An 18,759-nucleotide genomic window follows, 5' to 3' on the forward strand; every position below is an offset into this window, starting at 1 on the left:
CTGACTGGTTTACAGCTGCAGGAGCTGCTTCATTAAAATGCAAAAATTTGGCTTATGAAATTTGCTAGGTATTTTCTTGAGAGACGCAGTTGTCAGATACCTTTTTGACTACAATGTGGAATACTAAATGAATATTTTTGTCAGCTTAGTGTGTGAGGGTTTGCTTGCCGTACGCAGTATCCTAAAGTACTAATATCTAACTAATAAGCATATATAAGCCTTTTAAGCACGTCGTTAGTATTGCATGTTTCAAAACAATTTGCTATTCATCCACATTGAAAGTCTCAACCATGCTTCCTGTATTTCTCATTGCTAAAGCAACCAGTGCAGTTTTACGTTTAGATCTAAGTAATGGGTGTCAAAAAATATGGCTTCGTGATGAACCTGACATCAGTATGACTAAGATCTGATTTTATGATGGAAAAGTTTTTGTGAAAATAAGTTCAAAAAGGTTGAGTCACTTAATCTATAGACAGTATTGTGAAGTGTTTTGTGGACACCTATAGGTAAAACTCTGGAATGTTCTATGAGTTTCAGTAAAGTTCACGGGCAAAACTGCAGACAGTTGGATCTAGGAACACAGTACTCTTTCATGCTTGACAAACAATCATGAGAATGGAAAGGGGGAAAGTTAAGGAAATGACAAAGGTACTAACCAACAAATCATATTGTTTTTGTTTTCTATGAAGGCTTGGACCCTCACCAGTACCGAAATTACAGCAACAGAGATGAAGATGCTGCTGCCAAACTGAGCATGGCCAAGACACTTAACCTGAATGACTACAAGGACTGTGAAAGAATGAGTTTTCACTGTCCTTCTGACAACTGCACATCAACAATCAAAGTTGAACATCTTTTTGAAGGAACTGTAAGCATCAACTGGTTCCTGTGTAAATTCAAAAACGTCTGCCTAGTGGGACACTGTTTCACTGAAAGCAGTTTGACACATTTCAGCAAAGAAACAAAAGAACAGATGTTGCAGAAAGCTGTTGTAATACTAATGATAGACGCAGTACATTTGTGTTCACTGCTGAAGCCAAAGCGAATTTCTATAGTGAAACCTCTAATGTTTTTGCAGAGAAGCTGTGCAGTATGTTGACCCAACTCAGGATAATTAGGATCTCATGAACTGCTTTGGGCAATCCCCTGGAAGACATTCAAGTGCTTGCCACTTTGTGCTAACTAGCTTTGATAACCAACCTGACATGAATAAATTTGAGAGGTATGAATAATTTAGGTTATGGTTTTCTATGTCAAATGAATGTGATTTTAATGAAGTAATGGGTGTTCAAGTATAACTTGTTTGCAAAATGAGTGTATGTATGTGACAGAAAGGTTGTTTCTTCGTGCAGTGTTTGTACTTTAGTATAATACAAGTGGTTTTGCAAGTCTTGCAAGGCACGAGTTAGCAATGTTTTGTAAGTGAAAGAAGCAATATGAAATGGTTTACTCACATTTATTTTTGTTTGCTTGTTTGTGAAAAAATAGGCATAAGGAAGCAAAGAACACGTTTTAATTAGAGGTGAAGGTTTCATTTTACTAAGTAATGGTACAGACTAGCTCAATGTAGGATTTGAGGCTTTCACTGAATAAGTATTAATGCTTATCAGGGTTTCACTGCATGCAGCTTTGATTCATAGGCAACGTCACTCAAATATGCCTGGCCTCTTGCAGCTTCTGCCCGCAGTTCCACCATTCAATAAGTGTGTCTATATTAATAGCCCCATCACTTACTGTAACAGTCTAATTTTTTTAACTGGCTGCTTGACAATTTAAAGAAATTGCTTTTTTTTGTGTGTGTATTAGCTAAGGTTAAGAAATGGTCTTTTTCTTTTCAGGGAAAGAATCTTAAATTTAGTCTGGAATCATGTCCTGGTTGTAAAGCAGACCTGTCTGGTTATCTCAATGCTCTTTGCAATCAGATGACTTTGGTCATTCGATCGTTCATCCAAAAGTTTTACTTGGTGAGTACAACCTAGTGTGGAAGGCTTGTCTGTGTATACTCTTTTAATGCCCTGCAGTTCTGTTAAATCTGTCGTAGCTTTCAGCCTTTCATTGCACCAAGCCTCTTTTTTACTGCAGACCATGTTTGGGAGTTCTGATATAGAGAATGTTTTGAGTAGGACATCAGTGTAGCGAAAGAAATAAACAGGCTGGTCATCATTACGCTATCAACAATGGACCTGTGCGAATGTTCAGTTATTTCAAATATCCGGTCGAATAGTAAAGTTTTTGATATTCGATTCACCGGATGTTTCGTATTCGAAATCTCGGAAGTAATCGTCTTGAGCTAAGAACGCTTCCGGAATGCTTACTGCGTGTGATTTCAGTTCAGCAGCCTCCTTTGGAATGGTACCGCAGCGCGCTGGAGCAAGTTTGTACACATGTGCAGCAGCATGCACGAGCAGGCTCAAGCGTTGCGCCCAGACCAGCCAAGTGTCTGCACCTGCACAACTCGCAGTGCACGGGTGCTGGGAATGGCACGGCAGCATGCATCAGCCAGAGGACGCACGGCTCCCTTGACTTCCGCGAGACAAGGCTTATCTAACTGCAGCTGCTCTTCGCTTGAAATTTACTAATTAGTGCAACTGTGCGAGCACAGAAGGGAGCTAGCACGAGGCACATGGAGATGGTGCCCCTTTCCACACCTGACGCTGGCTGGTGCTGGGTGCACAGGTGCACAGGTGCACGGTGCGTAGGCCTAGCAGGTTCCCATGGAGTCGCCGTTTAAAAGCAATAGCTGTGCAACGACACAAGTGCAATTAATTAAGACCAGCAGTCTGGCATCCCAAAGATAGGTCCCGCACCCCACCTACACATTGACTCTGCACATATAGGTTTACTCCCCCAATTTTCGATGGCCATTTTTGCTGAAAGTTGACAACGCTTAAATGTGCTCTCTCTATCTTTCATGTAATGGCCTTGTGTGTTCGAAAAATACATGATTTTAAAGATGCCTGTTGTGCTGTTCATCCTCTCTTATGTGTCAGAAGTTTTCGAAATCATTTGCAAAAAATATGGTTTGCTTTGAACCAAAAAGGACTTTTAGAAAACAAATTTTCAGGTGCTGCAAAAAAAAATTGTATTCTTGTAATTCAGTTGTCGGTCTCTTTAAAAGCACTTTGTTACTTTTTTAATCATTGGAATGACTGCCATAATGTTGGTGTAGACTGTGATGTGACTTGATTAGAGTCATTTCAAAGAAGTAGTAAGGAAGTAATTACTACTTGCGTCCGCCCAAGCACAGCCTTATGGCTACAAAGGAAAGCTATACAGCTTCCACATAAACTTTGTAGTTTCTTTGGAAGCTGTGTAGCTTTCCTTCATAGCTGTATGGCTGTGCTTCGGTAGATGGCAGTAATTAATCCCTTATTACGAATCTACTCCACCTTGGGGGATTCCGCTAAACGTCTGACCATTTCAAAGAAGTGTTCAGTCATATAGTAATGGGCTTCAGAGTACTTGGTAGGGCTATCAAGAATTGGTAACTGATTCTTTTGTTTTTTCATTTTCTGCCAGGGGTGGCTTGTCTGTGAAGACTCTGGCTGTGGGCACAGAACAAGGCAAGTGTCTTTGCGCTTTGGAAAATCTGGCCCTATCTGTGCAGCATGTCGGCGATCTGCCATGTTTCCAGAGGTAAGCAGTGCATGCTTTCACTCCATTTGGCTTTTTGCATGTTATTACAAACAGTACACCATCCATATTAAAACCACCCAAAACACACAACACAGGAAAAGAAAAGAAAACAGGACAGAGGCTGGTTTTAAAATGAATTGGTGCCAACTTGCTTAGTCATCATCCTTGCTGAGTACAGCATTCATTTCACTAATGCTGATCACTTCCATACCCTGTTACTAATTGCTGTTAGTAACTTAATTTGTTTTTAGGGACTGTAGCACTACAAAAATGCTCATGAATGTGAGCCATTACTGACTGCAATTGCTTTTTGGAGCTGTTTGTCTTTAGTGCTGTGCTTAAGAGAAAAATCAAGTTATATTGCTTTATTGCTTAAGAGGGCAGGGCATTTCACATTTTTTCTCATTGGGCACATATGTATGTCTGTTGTGTCTGTGGGTTTGTTTCCAGTACAAAGTGTCCGACCTGTATAGGCAGCTGACCTACTTCAGCAAGCTGTTTGACTTCTCCAGGGCACAGGCAACGTTGTCAGAGATTGAGAAGAGTAAGTCCTGCGATTTAGCTGCCGCAACGCTTTGATATGCTCAGTAACATCTGAAAGTGTGATGAGCATATATCTCCTAGTAACCTGTTGTTCTAGTTGTAGGAGTATCACGGTTGTACCGGCTGTAGAAACGTCAGGCCCCTGTAAGTACCGTATTTGCTTGCGTAGTGAATGCATTTCTTGTTGAAAAAAAAAAAGATTGGGGCTTACCGGGAAGTTGCACTTGTTACACAACACAAGTAAAATTTGCCCCTGGTCAGTTATAAGTTTCCAGATTTTAAGAGCTAACATGGCGGATGCATTTATATTATGCGAGTGTGTCACTGTGCAGGTAAGTACAGTAATGGGAGGATGGAAACAGCACTTAAAAACAAGTTAAATGTCCACAAAAGAAACGAATGTGAAATCTTTTTAATGACAGCTGCTCATGATAAAATGGGGCATTAGATGGTCCTTTGATGATTTGCATAATTTAATCGGCAATTCCCAGTTGCCTGCAGAGGTTAAAATTGCTGTGATGCAAAAAGTAATGCTAAGATTGCCATAAGCCTTCATAAGATTGTCATAGTATGGGCCTCTAAAGCCCAAACAAAATACAGTTGAGCTGCTTAGTGCAAGGCATGCATGTGAAGTACTGCAAGCATAGATGTTTGTCACACATGCATCTCACTGCTACATAAAGTTTGCAGCTGTTTCTCATTGTGTGATGTACATTATGTACTACCTAATTTGCCCTGATGAGGATCACCGCAACCATTGTTCAGGTCTCAGGCATCAACCAAACATCATTTATTGGCGAATCTCTCCCCAAAATTTGCAACATTTCGGAGATCATGTTTGTGGCTCATCATTCATTCTCCACTGGGTAATACTGGCTGCATGCTATCTCTGCATGTCTGAGTGCACCCTAAAGCTTTGTCAGTTGTGCACATATTTTGTAGCTTTTCAATAAGATGTGCTGTTTGTATGTTACAAAAAGTAAGCTATTAGGATGCTGCTGATATTTTTCAGCTTAGTAGTGTTCATGTTTTCCTTCGAATGAGGAGTGAAGTTATCTCATCGTGGACAAGCGTTTTCTTCTCTTTGTCTAGCGCACATTGAATCTTCAGCACCTGCCCAAGTTCTCGCTGCTCCGAAAAATTTCCCAATGATTGCTGTGGACCAAGCGAGTCAACGATTTCTGGCTTTTCTATAGTGCCCCGAGCACACACAAAAGCGGTTTCAGCCGGCGCGGCAGAAAAAGGAAAACGCGTCTATTTGCTGCTAGCCACTTATTATTTAGCCCACCAACCCAGAAGCCCTCTCTCTCTCTCTCTCTTATCTAATGGGCGAAATTTGTCTTAGAGTTCGCTTTGTGGAGGGGCCGATGAGGATAAAGAACAAAAATAAGCTACAGCCGTGAATAAGCCGCGGGAAGGAAAGCAAATACAGTATCATAAGGTTGGAAACCGGCAAAGTGAACCCCCCCTCCCCCCCCTCCGTTTCGCGCGCACACACCTCTCTTCACCACTGGTGCGTCAGCGCCTACAAAGTCACTGCCGTGATCGTACGTTTCCCAAATTGCGGCCGTTTTCACCGCTCTTCCGGGGCGGGGCCAGGGCCGAAAACAGCTCGAAGAGCGCGCGTGCGCCGACAGCGCCGGCTAGCGCCGACGACGCCGACGTGCCCGAGGGCGGAGCTGCGGCGGGCCCGGAGGCGGGAGCCGCTGGACTCGTGCCGCTTAGCCCTGGCGTGGAGGGGCAGTGCCCCGGTTTCCACATTCGCTGCGGCCGGCCGGTCCCGTCGACGGTGGTGGCGCTGCGGTGTCCGCGGTGGCCAATCGTACCCGCGTTTTGATTTGGGGAGGGAATTATTCGCGAAGCGAAAGTGATCGATACTTAAGATAAACGGCGTTCGCGCATCTGATGGTCCGTCGTGCGCCGGCTCTGCTGCCGCTGCGAGCAACGTAGGCAGTGTAACCGTGTGTTTTTGTCTTGGTTAATATAAGGCTCGCTGGAAGGCAACTTAACTCTTTGTGAATTAAGCTTAAAACAGTCTATTTAGCTGTATGGGGGCAGTAGTGGTCTAAGGCAAATAATGAGAAGCTGGAACACATGTAAGGAGCACTAGTGCCGGCTAATGTAACAGATATGACGAGATATTACGTGTGAAGCAAGTACGTAAAAGGTCTTTGCAAAATATGCGAAAACCGCATTAAACTCAACAACGGAACTGTGCACACAGACGTGTTTATGCGTCCATTAAGCGTGCGGTGAAACGGAGACAATAGAGTGTACACGAACGCTGGTCTGCTCACATAGTTGCAAAAAGCCATGCATTTCAAAAGGAAAAACAATGAAGTCGGAGTTAGAGCCGCCGCGGTGGCTCAGTAGTGGTGCTCGACTGATGACCAAAAAGACGCGGGTGCGATCCCGGCCGTGGCGGTCGCATTTCAATGGAGGCGAAACGCTATAGAGTCTCGTGTGCTGTGCAATGTCAGGTGTTTTCTCACTGGGAAATAACGTGGCATTTTTACGGTACCTATAGGCGTCTATTCCAACTATCCGGGGATTCGAATTAAACGAGTTCGAATTAGCGCGATTTCACCGGACCACCGCTACTAAGAATGCATGCATTGTTTTGGGTTCCTGGTTTTGTCTGCAACATCTAAGGGAAAGCATCTGAAAAAGAATTGCCGGTAAAAAGCATTCTGCAACAGCTTGCCTGCAGCTAACGTAAACGTTAGCTTCCGGAACAGAAAGACTTGCACCGTACTTAGGGGTGTATCAAAGTTTATGAGAAACGCGGACGGAGGGGGTCGCTATTGAGGCGTGTATACAGCACTCGCGGTCATGCCCTTGTTGCTCGCCCAGCAGACGCAGCGCTGTTTCCAGAAACAGCGAACAAAAAAAAAACCTACCCGGGGCACTTGACGAACTTCCGTGCGATGACGCATTCTATTCCAATTCCATTCTAAGTCTATCCTAAACTCCTAATTATATTCCGTTCCTTTGTAGTTGGTGTAGTTGTAAGTACTAGCACTGATTTTTACTGGTTAACATTTCGAGTTTTTCCGTCTTTGATGACGTCACACCGCTCCGGCCAATCTCGAATTTTGTGACGCTGCCACTTATTGGGCGGTGCCGGGTTTTCGTGTCGATGAACCGTCTAATGCTGTCGTATTAAAAAATTTTTTTAATTTTTTACAACGTCGTGGTGATCCTCCATGTAGGCTCAGTGTCTACGACGTTCGGTTGCATACACGGAGGAAGGAAAACTGAGGAGAGGCCGTCGCTGTCTGGTACACTATACCGCCGCTATCCGAGCTGCACGCCAGAAAGTGTGCCGGAAGTCACGCGCCTTCGCAAGGACTACTGGGAGTCTGGTCGCCGGCGCAGCGAATAGTAACGCCGGGCGCATCGGCGTCGTCTGTTGCATTGTCTGCTGCGCATGCGTGCGCAAGAGCTCTGAGACGGCGGCTAAGTGGGGGGGGGGGGGGGCATGAATGCGGGAGCTGGCTTCAAAAAATGGGACGTAACAGCCTCTCATCCTTCCTCCGCGTGTTGCACGGCACGAGGTCACGTGTCCGAACCCGGCCGCGTTTCGCAAATATGCTCGCTTACTGTGCTGAGATTTTGGCGCAGGTTGAAGAACCCCCACGGTGTCGAAATTGATCCAGAACCCCGCACTACTGTCAGCTTCATGTTGCCTTATCACGCTAAAATCCTTTAGCCACGCGTCGTAGTGTGCGTGTGAAGAATTCGCTAGGCCTAGTTTCCACGGTTCGTTACGTTTTAGCGCGGGGAAATCAATGTTGTGCTGCTGCGTTACCTTTCGTCCGGAATGATACAGTAGGTGCGAGGTGCGGCGGCAGCCCGCCGCCTGTATGTAGTGGTTAGGCCTCGTTGGCGCCCTTTTCCGCGTTTCAAACACAGCAATTAGAGTAAACAACGAGGAGGTCTCGGAGACTTGACGGCGGGGGCGCGGTCTTCCCTCCTTGTCGCCTTCTGCGCTCTTTTGCCAAGCGAGACGGCTCTCGTCCCTATCTCTGGCGCCATCCTCCCCGAAGCCTGCGGTGTGAACAGTAGCGGGGCGCCGATGCACGAATAGCTGCGTAATGACAAGTTCTTCGCCCGGTCCGAGCGCGCGGCTGCTCTGAGAAGCCTGCGCCACCTCTCCTTCCCTCGGAGGAGGAGGAGGAGGCGAGATTCGCATATTAGCGTCGCTCGTGAAACAGGCCCTCGTTTAGCGTCGCCGCAGCTCTCTTGAGAAAGCGGTGACGTTGAGAGACGGTAATCTGTCGCGCGCGCATCTGTCAAAGTCGCTTCGGCCGTTATTACGGGGTCTGCCGCCGCAGACGGGACGTCGAGGGGTCGACGCTGCCCAGAAGAGGAGGAAGAGAATCGGAGCAATGTCGCTGCGCGCTTTTGCAGGGACCCTTCGACTTGTCGCGCCTCTGTGATCTTGGGCTGATTCCTTCCCTGCGCTGTCCTGAAGAGTCTCCTCACGTGTCAGCTGTTGTGTTGAAGCTGCTCGATGCCCGAGTTGCAGAAAGGCACAGCAGCCGCACGGTTGGCGCCAAGAAAACAAAGAGCGTCTTACCATTTTTTTGTAGTGTTCATCAGTGGGTGATCAATAGGATAATTATTAAATACAACTGAGTAGAAAGCAGAATAAAAAACCACATGCCGCCGGTGGGATTGAACCCACAACCTCCGAATTTCGCGCCCGGTACTCTACCAACCATGAGAGCACCGGACGTCGCTTTAAGACAACGTCCGGTAATGAACTGTTGATAACTTTCGCTGTTGTTTCTTTTACCTCTGCGTCCAAAGTTTGGGGCTCAACGTGTAGACTTGGTAATAACGTCAGTATGTGTAATGATCTGGCGCTTCCGGCAGTCCTGTGCGTGCGTTGTTACCTGCTGTGGTAGGCACTATGGGGTGCTTCCATGCAGACAAAGAAGGTGAGCATGGAGGCGCCCTACACTCTATGCAGGAATATGCTTGTATGGGTGTAAAAAGGGAGTAAACTGTCCTCTAGCGCCCTCCCTTTGTGGGTGAGTGAGCTAGAGGGCAGTTTACTCCCATGTAGGCGTATTCCTCTTTAGAGTGTAGGGTGCCTCCATTTCGGCAAAGAAGCTGAACATGTGTGCTAGAGGACAGCTCTTATTCATCACGTTTCTCGATTTCTTGGGGGTCTGCTACCACCTCTCTTCAGCGTGAAATTTTCTAAGTCCGGGGAATTCAAGATGGCGGCCCCCATAGTAAATCGATATAGCAACCCAATTGGTTATTGATTGGTGACGTCATCAGTATATCTAATTGGTGATTGATTGGTTACGTCACTGATATATCCAATTGGTGACGTCACTTATAAATCCAAGATGTCAAATAGATCAAAGATGTCAGATTCGCATTTCCATTGGTGTACCTCATTCATATCAATTCTAGTAAACCAAACCGCTAACACTCGTTACTTCAACGTCTGGAAGACGGTGGCGGCATCTCTTTTTACGCCTTCCTGTTTAGAGTGTGTAGTAAGCTACGCTTGGATCGCGACCTCTGCCGGTCGTGTGTGGCAAGGACAGTTGGGGCGACTGACTGGCTCAACGCACTGAGGTTGTTGAAGGGCCGCTCACTGTCACGCGGTCTGTGCGCGTCGAGGATGTGGAGCCGGGGGCGATCGTTTGCTCGACGAGAGATTTCGTTCGAACCGACGCTCGTTTGAGCGACATTTGAGATCTCTCTGCTTTTGCGGCTTGCCGGCCTGGCTCGTTTCTCTTTAGTTTCGTTTTCTTCCTCGGTCGCACCCGAGCATTTCGCTCTGAACCGGCCTAATTATATCGGTCGCGCTTGAGTGACAGCGAGGGAACGAAGAAGCGGCGAAGTAAAAAGAAAGAAAACACGAATTTGAGTACGAAAGGGACGGGAAAAGGGGGGTTATATATAAGGACCGAGTGGCTGCAGGAGCGAAGATTGCAACCTTAGCCTCGACCCGCCCTCCTTATTGCCCTTCTGGTGGCCTGCATTTAGCAGCAACAGCGGCAGCGGTCGCGCACTGCTCCGAGTTCGATGATAACAGCCTTGCACATATCGCCGTCGCGTCGGCTCGTTCACCCCTCCCTCCCCCCGGCTCTTTTGAGTGGGGCTGTGAGTTCTCGGTGGTGGTGGGCTGTGGCGGCGCCGTGCGCTCTCGCTGTTTCTGTTGCTTTTTTTTTTCTCTAGAAGCACAGAAATGACGGGGAGGTCTTTTCAGCTGGCGCGACCGCGGCAGCCGCGCAAAGCAGCTTTGCAGTGTCTCGCGTGTGCATACGTTTGAGTGTACGCGCAAGTTTTCGCTGTTTTGTTTATTTGTTTATTTCGTTGATGTTGCGCTGGCAACGCCGAGATGTCGTTTGGCCGGGAAGACGAGGTGGTCGGAAGGGAGGGAAGGGCGTTCTTCTATGTGCTGTGAATAGGCTGAGCGAGTAGTTTGTCGCGGCGTTTCCGCCGTGCTTTCTTCTCCTTCTTGTCCTTGAACTCGTTTAAACATTTCGCCTTGCGCGAAGTGTCCCCTCGTCTCCGCCTTACCCGTAGAGGACGAGCGCCATGTGAGGTCCGTCCGTGCCGAGCGTGTGTAGAGCTTCTGCGAGGCGTTCGTCTGTATGCGGTCGGCGGGACGGGCGAGAGAGCGGACAAGGCAGTGTGCCAGTGCGCGTGAGACAGCGTAAGCGACGGGCAAGTTTTTTTTTTCTTTTCTAATGGGTTTGTCCTCTTCTTTGCCCTTGATTTGTTGCGGTTGGCTGCGCTGAGCGGAGTGTATACACACCACGCACTGGTGCGACCGCCGCGAATTCCGATGCCGTTGGCTCGTTTTCCCGTGCCTCCGCCTTCCGCGCACCACCGCCGGTCGCCACCGCGTTCGACAGGAAAAGTGGAAAATGGACCCCTTTATTATTGCCTTCGCTGATGCGTCTGCCGCCGAACCTTGAAATCTTCGCACGCTGAGGCTTTGCCGAGTTGTCTGCTGCCTACTTTGCAGCACAAAGCTTTTGCCGGCGTTTTTTTTTTTTTTTCGCGTGATATTTCTGTGGAATTTCGGTCGCGGACGCGCCGGTCACCCTGATCCGACTCAGTTTGTCGGTGCTCACGGAGGTGCGTACAAGTGGAAGCACTTTTAAGTGGTCCTTTCATTCTGCCTTTTTTTCGTTCTGTTTTAATGATTCGCGTACGTCCGTGCATTAGCTCACCGTCTATCAATGTGCGTACATCGGTGACTTGTGGCTATGGCGTTCGGCTGCAGAGCCTGTGGTCGTGAGGATGGATTAATCCTGGCTCCAGCGGCCGCATTTTTGTGGTTGTGGGATGCGGTGACCGCAAGATAAATCGGCATATCTACCCTCCACCGCACAAGAAGCTGGCGCGGGAAGGAGCCGTAGCTTGGAGGCAGGTATACAGACGACCACATACCCACACATCAGCCTCTTACATCACACACACACCCCTCATTATATACACAAACACATGCCCGCTATGTGGGGAGCACCCCACACTGTATCACACTACATGGGCCTGCTAAAGCATGCAGGCTGCCCCTAAAATCCCAAACCCACAACCTGAGCAGTGGGAGGCCATGCTGTACAGCTCAAGCCTAGAGGAACATAGACATGGTTCAGCGGGCACAGCAAACAGCTAAGGCCGCAGGAGCCCTGGACTACCCGTGGGTACTGGAGCTCTCATGGATGTCCGCAAGACGTATATGAGGGATTTAATGTTCACTGGGTAAGGGCCCCTCCTAGTTCGAAGGCCACAAAGATCTTTACTGAACATAACCACCACCAAACCTTCCCGTGCGCGGTGCGATGTCAGTATGCTTTAATGAACACCAGGTGGTCGAAATTAATTAGCCTTCCACTGCATCGTCACTCATAGCCCACAAGCATATTCTGGGTGTTAAAAGCCCGTGTACTAATAGCGTACCACCATCGAGCTGCGATGAAGAGCAAGCTGACTATTTCTGTGGCTTCTTAGTCAGCCGCCGTCTCACCCTCACCTCTGCAAGTGCGTGACCTGGACTGAAAGAATAAGCGTGAGGAGCGGCGTCCAGAAATCAAGTGAGACTTGCCAGAAACTGTCGATTTCCATACGGTTTTCATAGCATTTGAACGGTATACTTAAACGCTATCTCCGTGGCGGAGACGTGTAGTGCATGCCATCGCTTTTAGCGCAGGATGTTTTTCACGAGTTTCTCGCAGAAAAAGTTATCGCACATCAGAGCACGCCAGCAAGTGCGCGTCCCCTCCGTCTTTAGTCTGTCATAATCGGTCATCCCTATTTGAGCGCCATTCCAACCCTGAGGCCCATTTCACATGCTGCGGCTATAGACCGGAAGTATTCGGCGCAGTCGCTGATGTCACAGTACAGTTTTCGCTCAGTGCTATCACATGCAACGCGTACCCAGCGAATTCGGTCGGAGCGACGCGAAGGTTTTAGCGCCACGCAGGATTCTTTTATGTTTGCAGAGACGTTGTTATAATCAACGTAATTTTAGATGTAAGGCAATATTGCGTATGTTTTAATTAGAATAAACGATTTTCCTTCGTTGTGGTATAACCCCTCCCACGTGGCCGCACATTGCACGATACCACGGCGCTCCCCGTTGGTCAGTCGCGGAACGAGCACACTGGCGCTCCGACTGTATTACCAACCGGGCGGAAACCCGTCGCAAGCCGTCTGCGGCTATAGACCGACGATCTCTTGTGTCAGACCGACGCAAATGGCAGCATGTGAAACATGCCTAAGGTGGTAGGCGGCGTTTAGCTGCGGAAGCACATTCGTGTCGTGAAAGAAACGAACGCCAGTGCGCGCACACAACGCGAGGGGAATCGCGCCAGCGGAACCCCGTATAAACAAGGAACACCTATAGCGTTTCTGACTGAATTCAACTTCGACAAGATAACAGAAGGACCGCGTTACTGGCGGGCTACTGGCTACGTGAGACTGCTCGCTAGCCGTTAGCAAATAATACAGGAAATTTGCGCGTAAAATCTTTACAATACACCAGGGGCGCATATTATCGGCCACTATTCGAGGGGGTGGTTGGGGGCACAGAACAGGGGTCACAATACCCCTTCCTCCTACCTTAAATCCGCCCCTGGAACGCACATCGACGCCCACGACTTCTTCGGCACCTAGAAAGAAGCGGTGTACTCAGTTCGTTCAAGTACCTAAATAATTTCATTTGAATACCGAATGCGTGTGCCTCGATTGCAACCGGCTAGTTTCCTTGGGGTTCTCGCAAATGGGATCATGTCATTCTGAATCGGAGTAGCCTGCCAGGCATATATTACCGGGCTAACGTATCTAGTTTTCATTTAAAAAAAAAAAAGAATACCTCTCCCACCACAGGTAAGATTCGAACCGACAGCGTCATTTCTGACCCTGTTCGTTAGCCGCTAGTATGTCCTTACCGAGCATTGGCCTTAGGCCTACAGTCCCGGTTAATGATCACGCAAAACGCGTAGCTGCTGCAGCTTAATAGTGCATGGTTGTTGCAGGTATTGAGAGTGGCACGCCGCCAAGACTATAAGCCGAAGGCTGTTGTAAAGGAACTGGTCAAGCCGCTGGAAAAAAAAAAGGGGGGGGGGGGGGGGGGGGTATGCTCTCGGCTGCTCCCATCTCCGCTGAGGAGCAGACTGACGTAGGCACGCGCGCGCTTACACTTACCCACACCCATGCTCATCTTCCACCCCCACCTCCTCCCGAATCCTCCCCAACCTTCCACGTTCCGGGGCCCACACGTCATCCCCGTAATCGAATGAGTTAGAGCGGCCATATTAGCTGTAATGCAATTTTGGGGGCGGTGCTTCCGCCCGGAAAAGCCATAAAGCTTGCGCACGCGCAGCTATGTTGCTCCGTTTAACCCCCGCCAGCGTTGTGGCTGGTTCGCAGCGGTGCCCGATGGGTAATTGTGGCGCCCGTTTAATTACCGCGCTGCCGTGGGAGAAGCAGCGGTATAGACGCAACGCGGCGAGGAGGCAGCAGCATGCCTGCTCTTGCGACCACGTCTGCGTGCGTCCCCTCTCCCGCTTCCTTTCATACGTGCGTGGCGCCCGCAGCAGCGCACCAGGTTAATTTGACGGCAGGACTAAGTGCCTTCTTTCTCTCTCTATGCGAGAGCTGCTGTGCGTACCGGCGGTGTCACGTGGTGCGGATTCTTTCGCGGGACGGCGGGAAATTGCGCAACGACCACGCGGTCGGTCGATCACACCCATCCTCAATTTTTCGGTAATTAACGGAGCGACCACCCTACTCGACGGGGACCGAGAGGGGGTCCTAATGAAACGGGGCTCAGCGGAACGCTCGTTCGGTTACGTTCGCGCAGTCTAAAAAGAAAGAAGAAATACGTTATAACAGCCGAGGGAGGCCAATTCGCGCTCTGCCCGCCCACGGAGTTACGTGCTGGTTTTTGTCCTCCGCGTCTGACGCAACGTGTGCACAGGCGTGTGCGCCAACTAGTATTGCTCAGCTTGAAGTCGGCAAGCGTGCTGCGCGAATTGAGCACTTATACGCCGTGTTGTTTTATTCCGGTCATTTTTCTGCTGTTTTTTTCGTGCGGAGCAACACGTTCGAGTCACTGGTTTTCTGGTTGTGGAAAAGGAGGCACAGCACTGAGAACTTTGCTATGGGAGTGTATTGTCATGCGGCAGTGGCGCGAAGAAACGCGCACTTTTTTTTTTCTTTGTTTGTCGTAGTGCCATGGCTTCACATGTAAGCTTATGGACGTTAACGTTTCGTGAAAGCATGACGACTTTTCGTTCTTTTAGTCTCTCAGTTAGGCGCTTACAAAGAGATCTCGACAAGTATGCCCGCCTTTAGACAGTTTGCAGCACTGTGCTAGATTGGATTGGAGAAACTTTGTCGTACATGGAGCAGTTCGCACCATGCGCAACAGGTGGCGGCACTTGGATGGCCGTCATTTCTGGCCTTCGGAACCGCCGTTAACAGCATCAGTGTGCTGTGCGATCCGCTCCGAAGCGGATCACTGTGGAGTGAGCTCTTAGACATCCGCTGGGTACGGACGGAAAGTATTTCTAAAGCAACGTACAAGAAAGTAGGGCCAATGCTCCTGTGGTCGATCGCCGGAGAAATTGACGCTGTTTACTTATGGGACACTTTCATGGCACCAGCCGCCGGTTTTGTAAAAGCTGGCTTGGAAGTTAATGATAATTGGTTCTTAGGGGAAAGGAAATGGCGCAGTATCTGTCTCGTATATCTTTGGACACTTGAACCGCGCCGTAAGGAAAGGAATAAAGGAGGGAGTGAAAGAAGAAAGAAGTGCCGTAGTGGAGGGCTCCGGAATACGGCTGCTTGTGTATACAACCGCCTCAACGCCCATCAAACTAGGTTGAGTACAGGCACGTTTCCCGCGCGCCTATACTGCTGCCGTCGTATAGTGTGGCTCAAAGCATCTGGGCTTACCCGAGCTTCTGGGTGCTCAAAAGAGGATGGACTCATCCCCGAACTTGAGCAGCAGAGTGAAGGGCAAAATTATGGTTATGGTGAGGACCACATGTGGCATAGTCGTCGTTGCTGACTTGTGAACCACTCACGTACGTTAGGCGGAAGTAGAGCCATAAACGATTCCATTGTACGCCGCACTGTACCGTTGCTAAATGCTGCACGGTGTGTGCCCTAGTATACACAGCCTTCGGCAGACGTTTCGAGCTCGCGTGAGGATTTTCCTCCCGGCCGTCTAGCGGGGTTCTTTCACCTTTCGTGGAAGTCCTAACCTTCGGAGGCAGAGTTCCTCTTATCTTCAACGTAAGATAAGAGGGATGCGTAAACGGGCCACGCGGCATGGACCAGAAGCAAAGCCCCCTGGGCTGTAAACTTTTGAAAAAGAGTATACGTGCCTAATCATACAATGTCTTAATTCTGTCTTCGATACAGAGGCAGGTCGTGCAAATTTCCCCGCTGTAAACGCGAATTCTTGGCGTTGCTTTGGAGTTGACGCTGTCCAGTTACTGTAAGGCTACTCAGCGTGACGCAGTTTCGTCGGTTGGGTATCTGGCGCCGCATCGCCTACTGCGGCACCCTTCACTCGTACAGAAATTTTGCTAAGCTCGGCGTTCTCTTGCCTATAGCTGTCTGTGCTGCGCCAGGCGCTGAGAGAAAGAGTGTGGCGCACATACAATTGTCGCTCTGCCGATAGCGCGTGACTCAGCTGCCGCGTTCTTTCAGGGCTGTGTGTGTACAGCGCTTACACGTATATACATGCGAGGGCTGTGTGTTTATGCGTGCGCCGCATAATAGGGCTGGCGTACTTGTATGCTGCCGCGTGCCCCTGGTTTTGATTAATCAGCGGGCGGCGCACGTACACGCCATTCGTGTACATTATATTTGGCGCCCATTTAATGTGCCTGCTGATTGACAGGGCCGCGCCAGCGACACGTCTCACTGCTTATCGCGTGAAGTCCACCGTATAGGTGCGTTTTTTCTTCCTACCTGTACTTTCTCGTATGCTTGAAACAATAGAAACGCTTCTTAGCGTGCGCAGAGATAGCGATAGAGAGAGAGAAGGGTGTGTGCGTGAGCTGAGGTAGCTGTGCTCCGCGGTGTTGTTTTATTCTACTCGTTAGGCATAACGCTCGGTCCGTCTCGTGTATTGGGCACGCACGTACTGCACTCGCGCGCGCACACTCACAAGCGCGCGCCTGCCGTAGGGCTCCGAAGTGGGAGCGGTGATATATAATCCGGTCCGGGGGGAGAGTCGCACTTTCCGGCCGCGAGGTTAATTAGCCCGGCCGCGTGATCGATGGGGATTTCTGGGGGCCGATCCGCGGCGGCCTCTCTGCCTATTGAGCAGCGTCTCTCTCCGGACCTCCGTGCCAGTCTGCGGCGGCCTCGTGATGAAGCGCGCGCGGACTTCCATTGAGAAGACTGCCTCTCGCTGCTGCTTGTTGCCCTGTGTGCGCGGGTTGCACGCGGGAAATGCACGCGTGTTCGTAAACCCCATCGCAGCTACGCGCATCGCACGGATGAGGTTTACGAACATGCGTGTGTGTGTGGCAGTATGTGTACTGCCACACACACCAACCAGCTCGGCGGCGGTGTGTGAACCTTGTGTGGTCGATGCGATCTCCGGCTCGCCGTGCGCGGCCCATTGTTCCTCTGCCCTCGTGTATAATTGCAGGGGAGGGCCGGCTCAGATTCGGGCCAATAGTCCAGCGCGTTTCGTCGCGTCGCTCGCTTGACGCGATGATTGGCCGAGTTCGTATACAAACGCTCCCAACTCGTTCGTGTCAAGTTTTTTTTTTTTTTTTCTCGCGGTCTCGTAGTTTGAGAAGGCAGTGCTTGAGAGTTGAGCGCCTTTTCACCCGGGCACTGTGTGATCCGAGAAATTGAACTCGCGTACGGCCCCGTTATGCACTGTCCTGTTTTTCTCTTTAATATTGCTCGAACGTTGCGCGGACCAGGCCCGGAGGTATGCCAGTAGTATTAAAAACGCGTTGTTACAGATGGCACGTAGCGGCTTCACGGAGAGCGCTGTATGTAACAGGGTAATTGGCCCAGCTGCTGTTCTGTACGACAGCGTAACTGCGTCTTTCGTGCGTGGGTGATTTATGGCAGTTCGGAACACCGAGTACAATTTATGATTCTTCGCCCCTTTGAACTATTTTTTTTTTTTTTTACGGTGGGCATGTGTGGCTCTTCTTTTCTTTCTAGTGCTTAGTCAGCAATGCTCCTCTTGCTGTTTGTTCCTTTGGTCGTTTTCGTTTGCGTCCTTTCTGTTGGTGAGTGTGTCGAGTTACGGCTTCGGGTCACAACGGCGGTTCCTCAGTGGGCTCGGCGCACTTCTGCTGGTCACGACGAGCTCGCAAGTTCGATACCTGGCCGCGGCGTACAGGTGACTAGAAGGGGGGAGATCAGTACGATCGCTCGCAGAGGTTGTATTGCGGCGTAAAAAGCCCCAGGTAATTGCAAGTAATCCGAAGCTTTCCACTCCGGCGTCCCTAATAGCCCAGTGTAGCCTTGGGATGTAAATGCATTACAACAGAACACTATATACGGACGGTGCAACAGTAGGACCTGCGCAGTGCATTTGGCGTTCGGCTGCTGATCCCAAGGGCGCAGCGAGCATGTGTCGATGATGCAAGAGAAATGCAAAAGCGCCTGTGTGCTGTGTGATTTCAGCTCACGTTAAAGATCCTCGGTGGTCTAAATTCATCCGCAGCCGTCCGCTAACGCGTCCCTCGTAGCCCGTGTGTCGCTTCGGGACGTTAAACTTAGCCATACAATGGAAGGAAAACACACCTAATCGGCACGACCTTCAGGGCGACAGAAGTCGCAAAGTATCTAAATCTTGACTTACAGGTTAACAGAATGCGCAGACATTAGCGCAACGGACAGGACAACAGATGGCAGAACACCGAAGCGCAGTAGCTGCAAGGATAGAAGGCCGAGACACCAAACCGCAGCGCGATAGACGAGGCAGCAGATGAGGCAAAGACACCAAGTCGCAACGCTTTGGCCAAGGCGACAGAGTGAAAACACAGCACAGCACAGTGCAACGTGAAGGACAGCAGAAGGCAGAACGCCAAAGTTCAGTGGACGAAA

The 18,759-nt window shown here is 49.6% G+C and overlaps 1 protein-coding gene across 1 annotated transcript in view; it reads left to right on the top strand.

The window, feature by feature from the left end:
• PolA1 (DNA polymerase alpha catalytic subunit) overlaps positions 1 to 18,759 on the top strand; it is a 76,035-nt gene that overhangs the window by 45,747 nt on the left and 11,529 nt on the right. The window contains exons 33-36 of the mRNA XM_077658947.1: positions 690 to 868; positions 1,839 to 1,964; positions 3,520 to 3,636; positions 4,087 to 4,180. Coding sequence (XP_077515073.1) covers positions 690 to 868; positions 1,839 to 1,964; positions 3,520 to 3,636; positions 4,087 to 4,180 — 516 coding nt within the window. The remainder of the gene's footprint in view (positions 1 to 689; positions 869 to 1,838; positions 1,965 to 3,519; positions 3,637 to 4,086; positions 4,181 to 18,759) is intronic.

The sequence above is a fragment of the Amblyomma americanum genome, chromosome 3 (genome assembly GCF_052857255.1).
Source record: "Amblyomma americanum isolate KBUSLIRL-KWMA chromosome 3, ASM5285725v1, whole genome shotgun sequence".
In the NCBI taxonomy this organism is placed as follows: domain Eukaryota; kingdom Metazoa; phylum Arthropoda; class Arachnida; order Ixodida; family Ixodidae; genus Amblyomma; species Amblyomma americanum.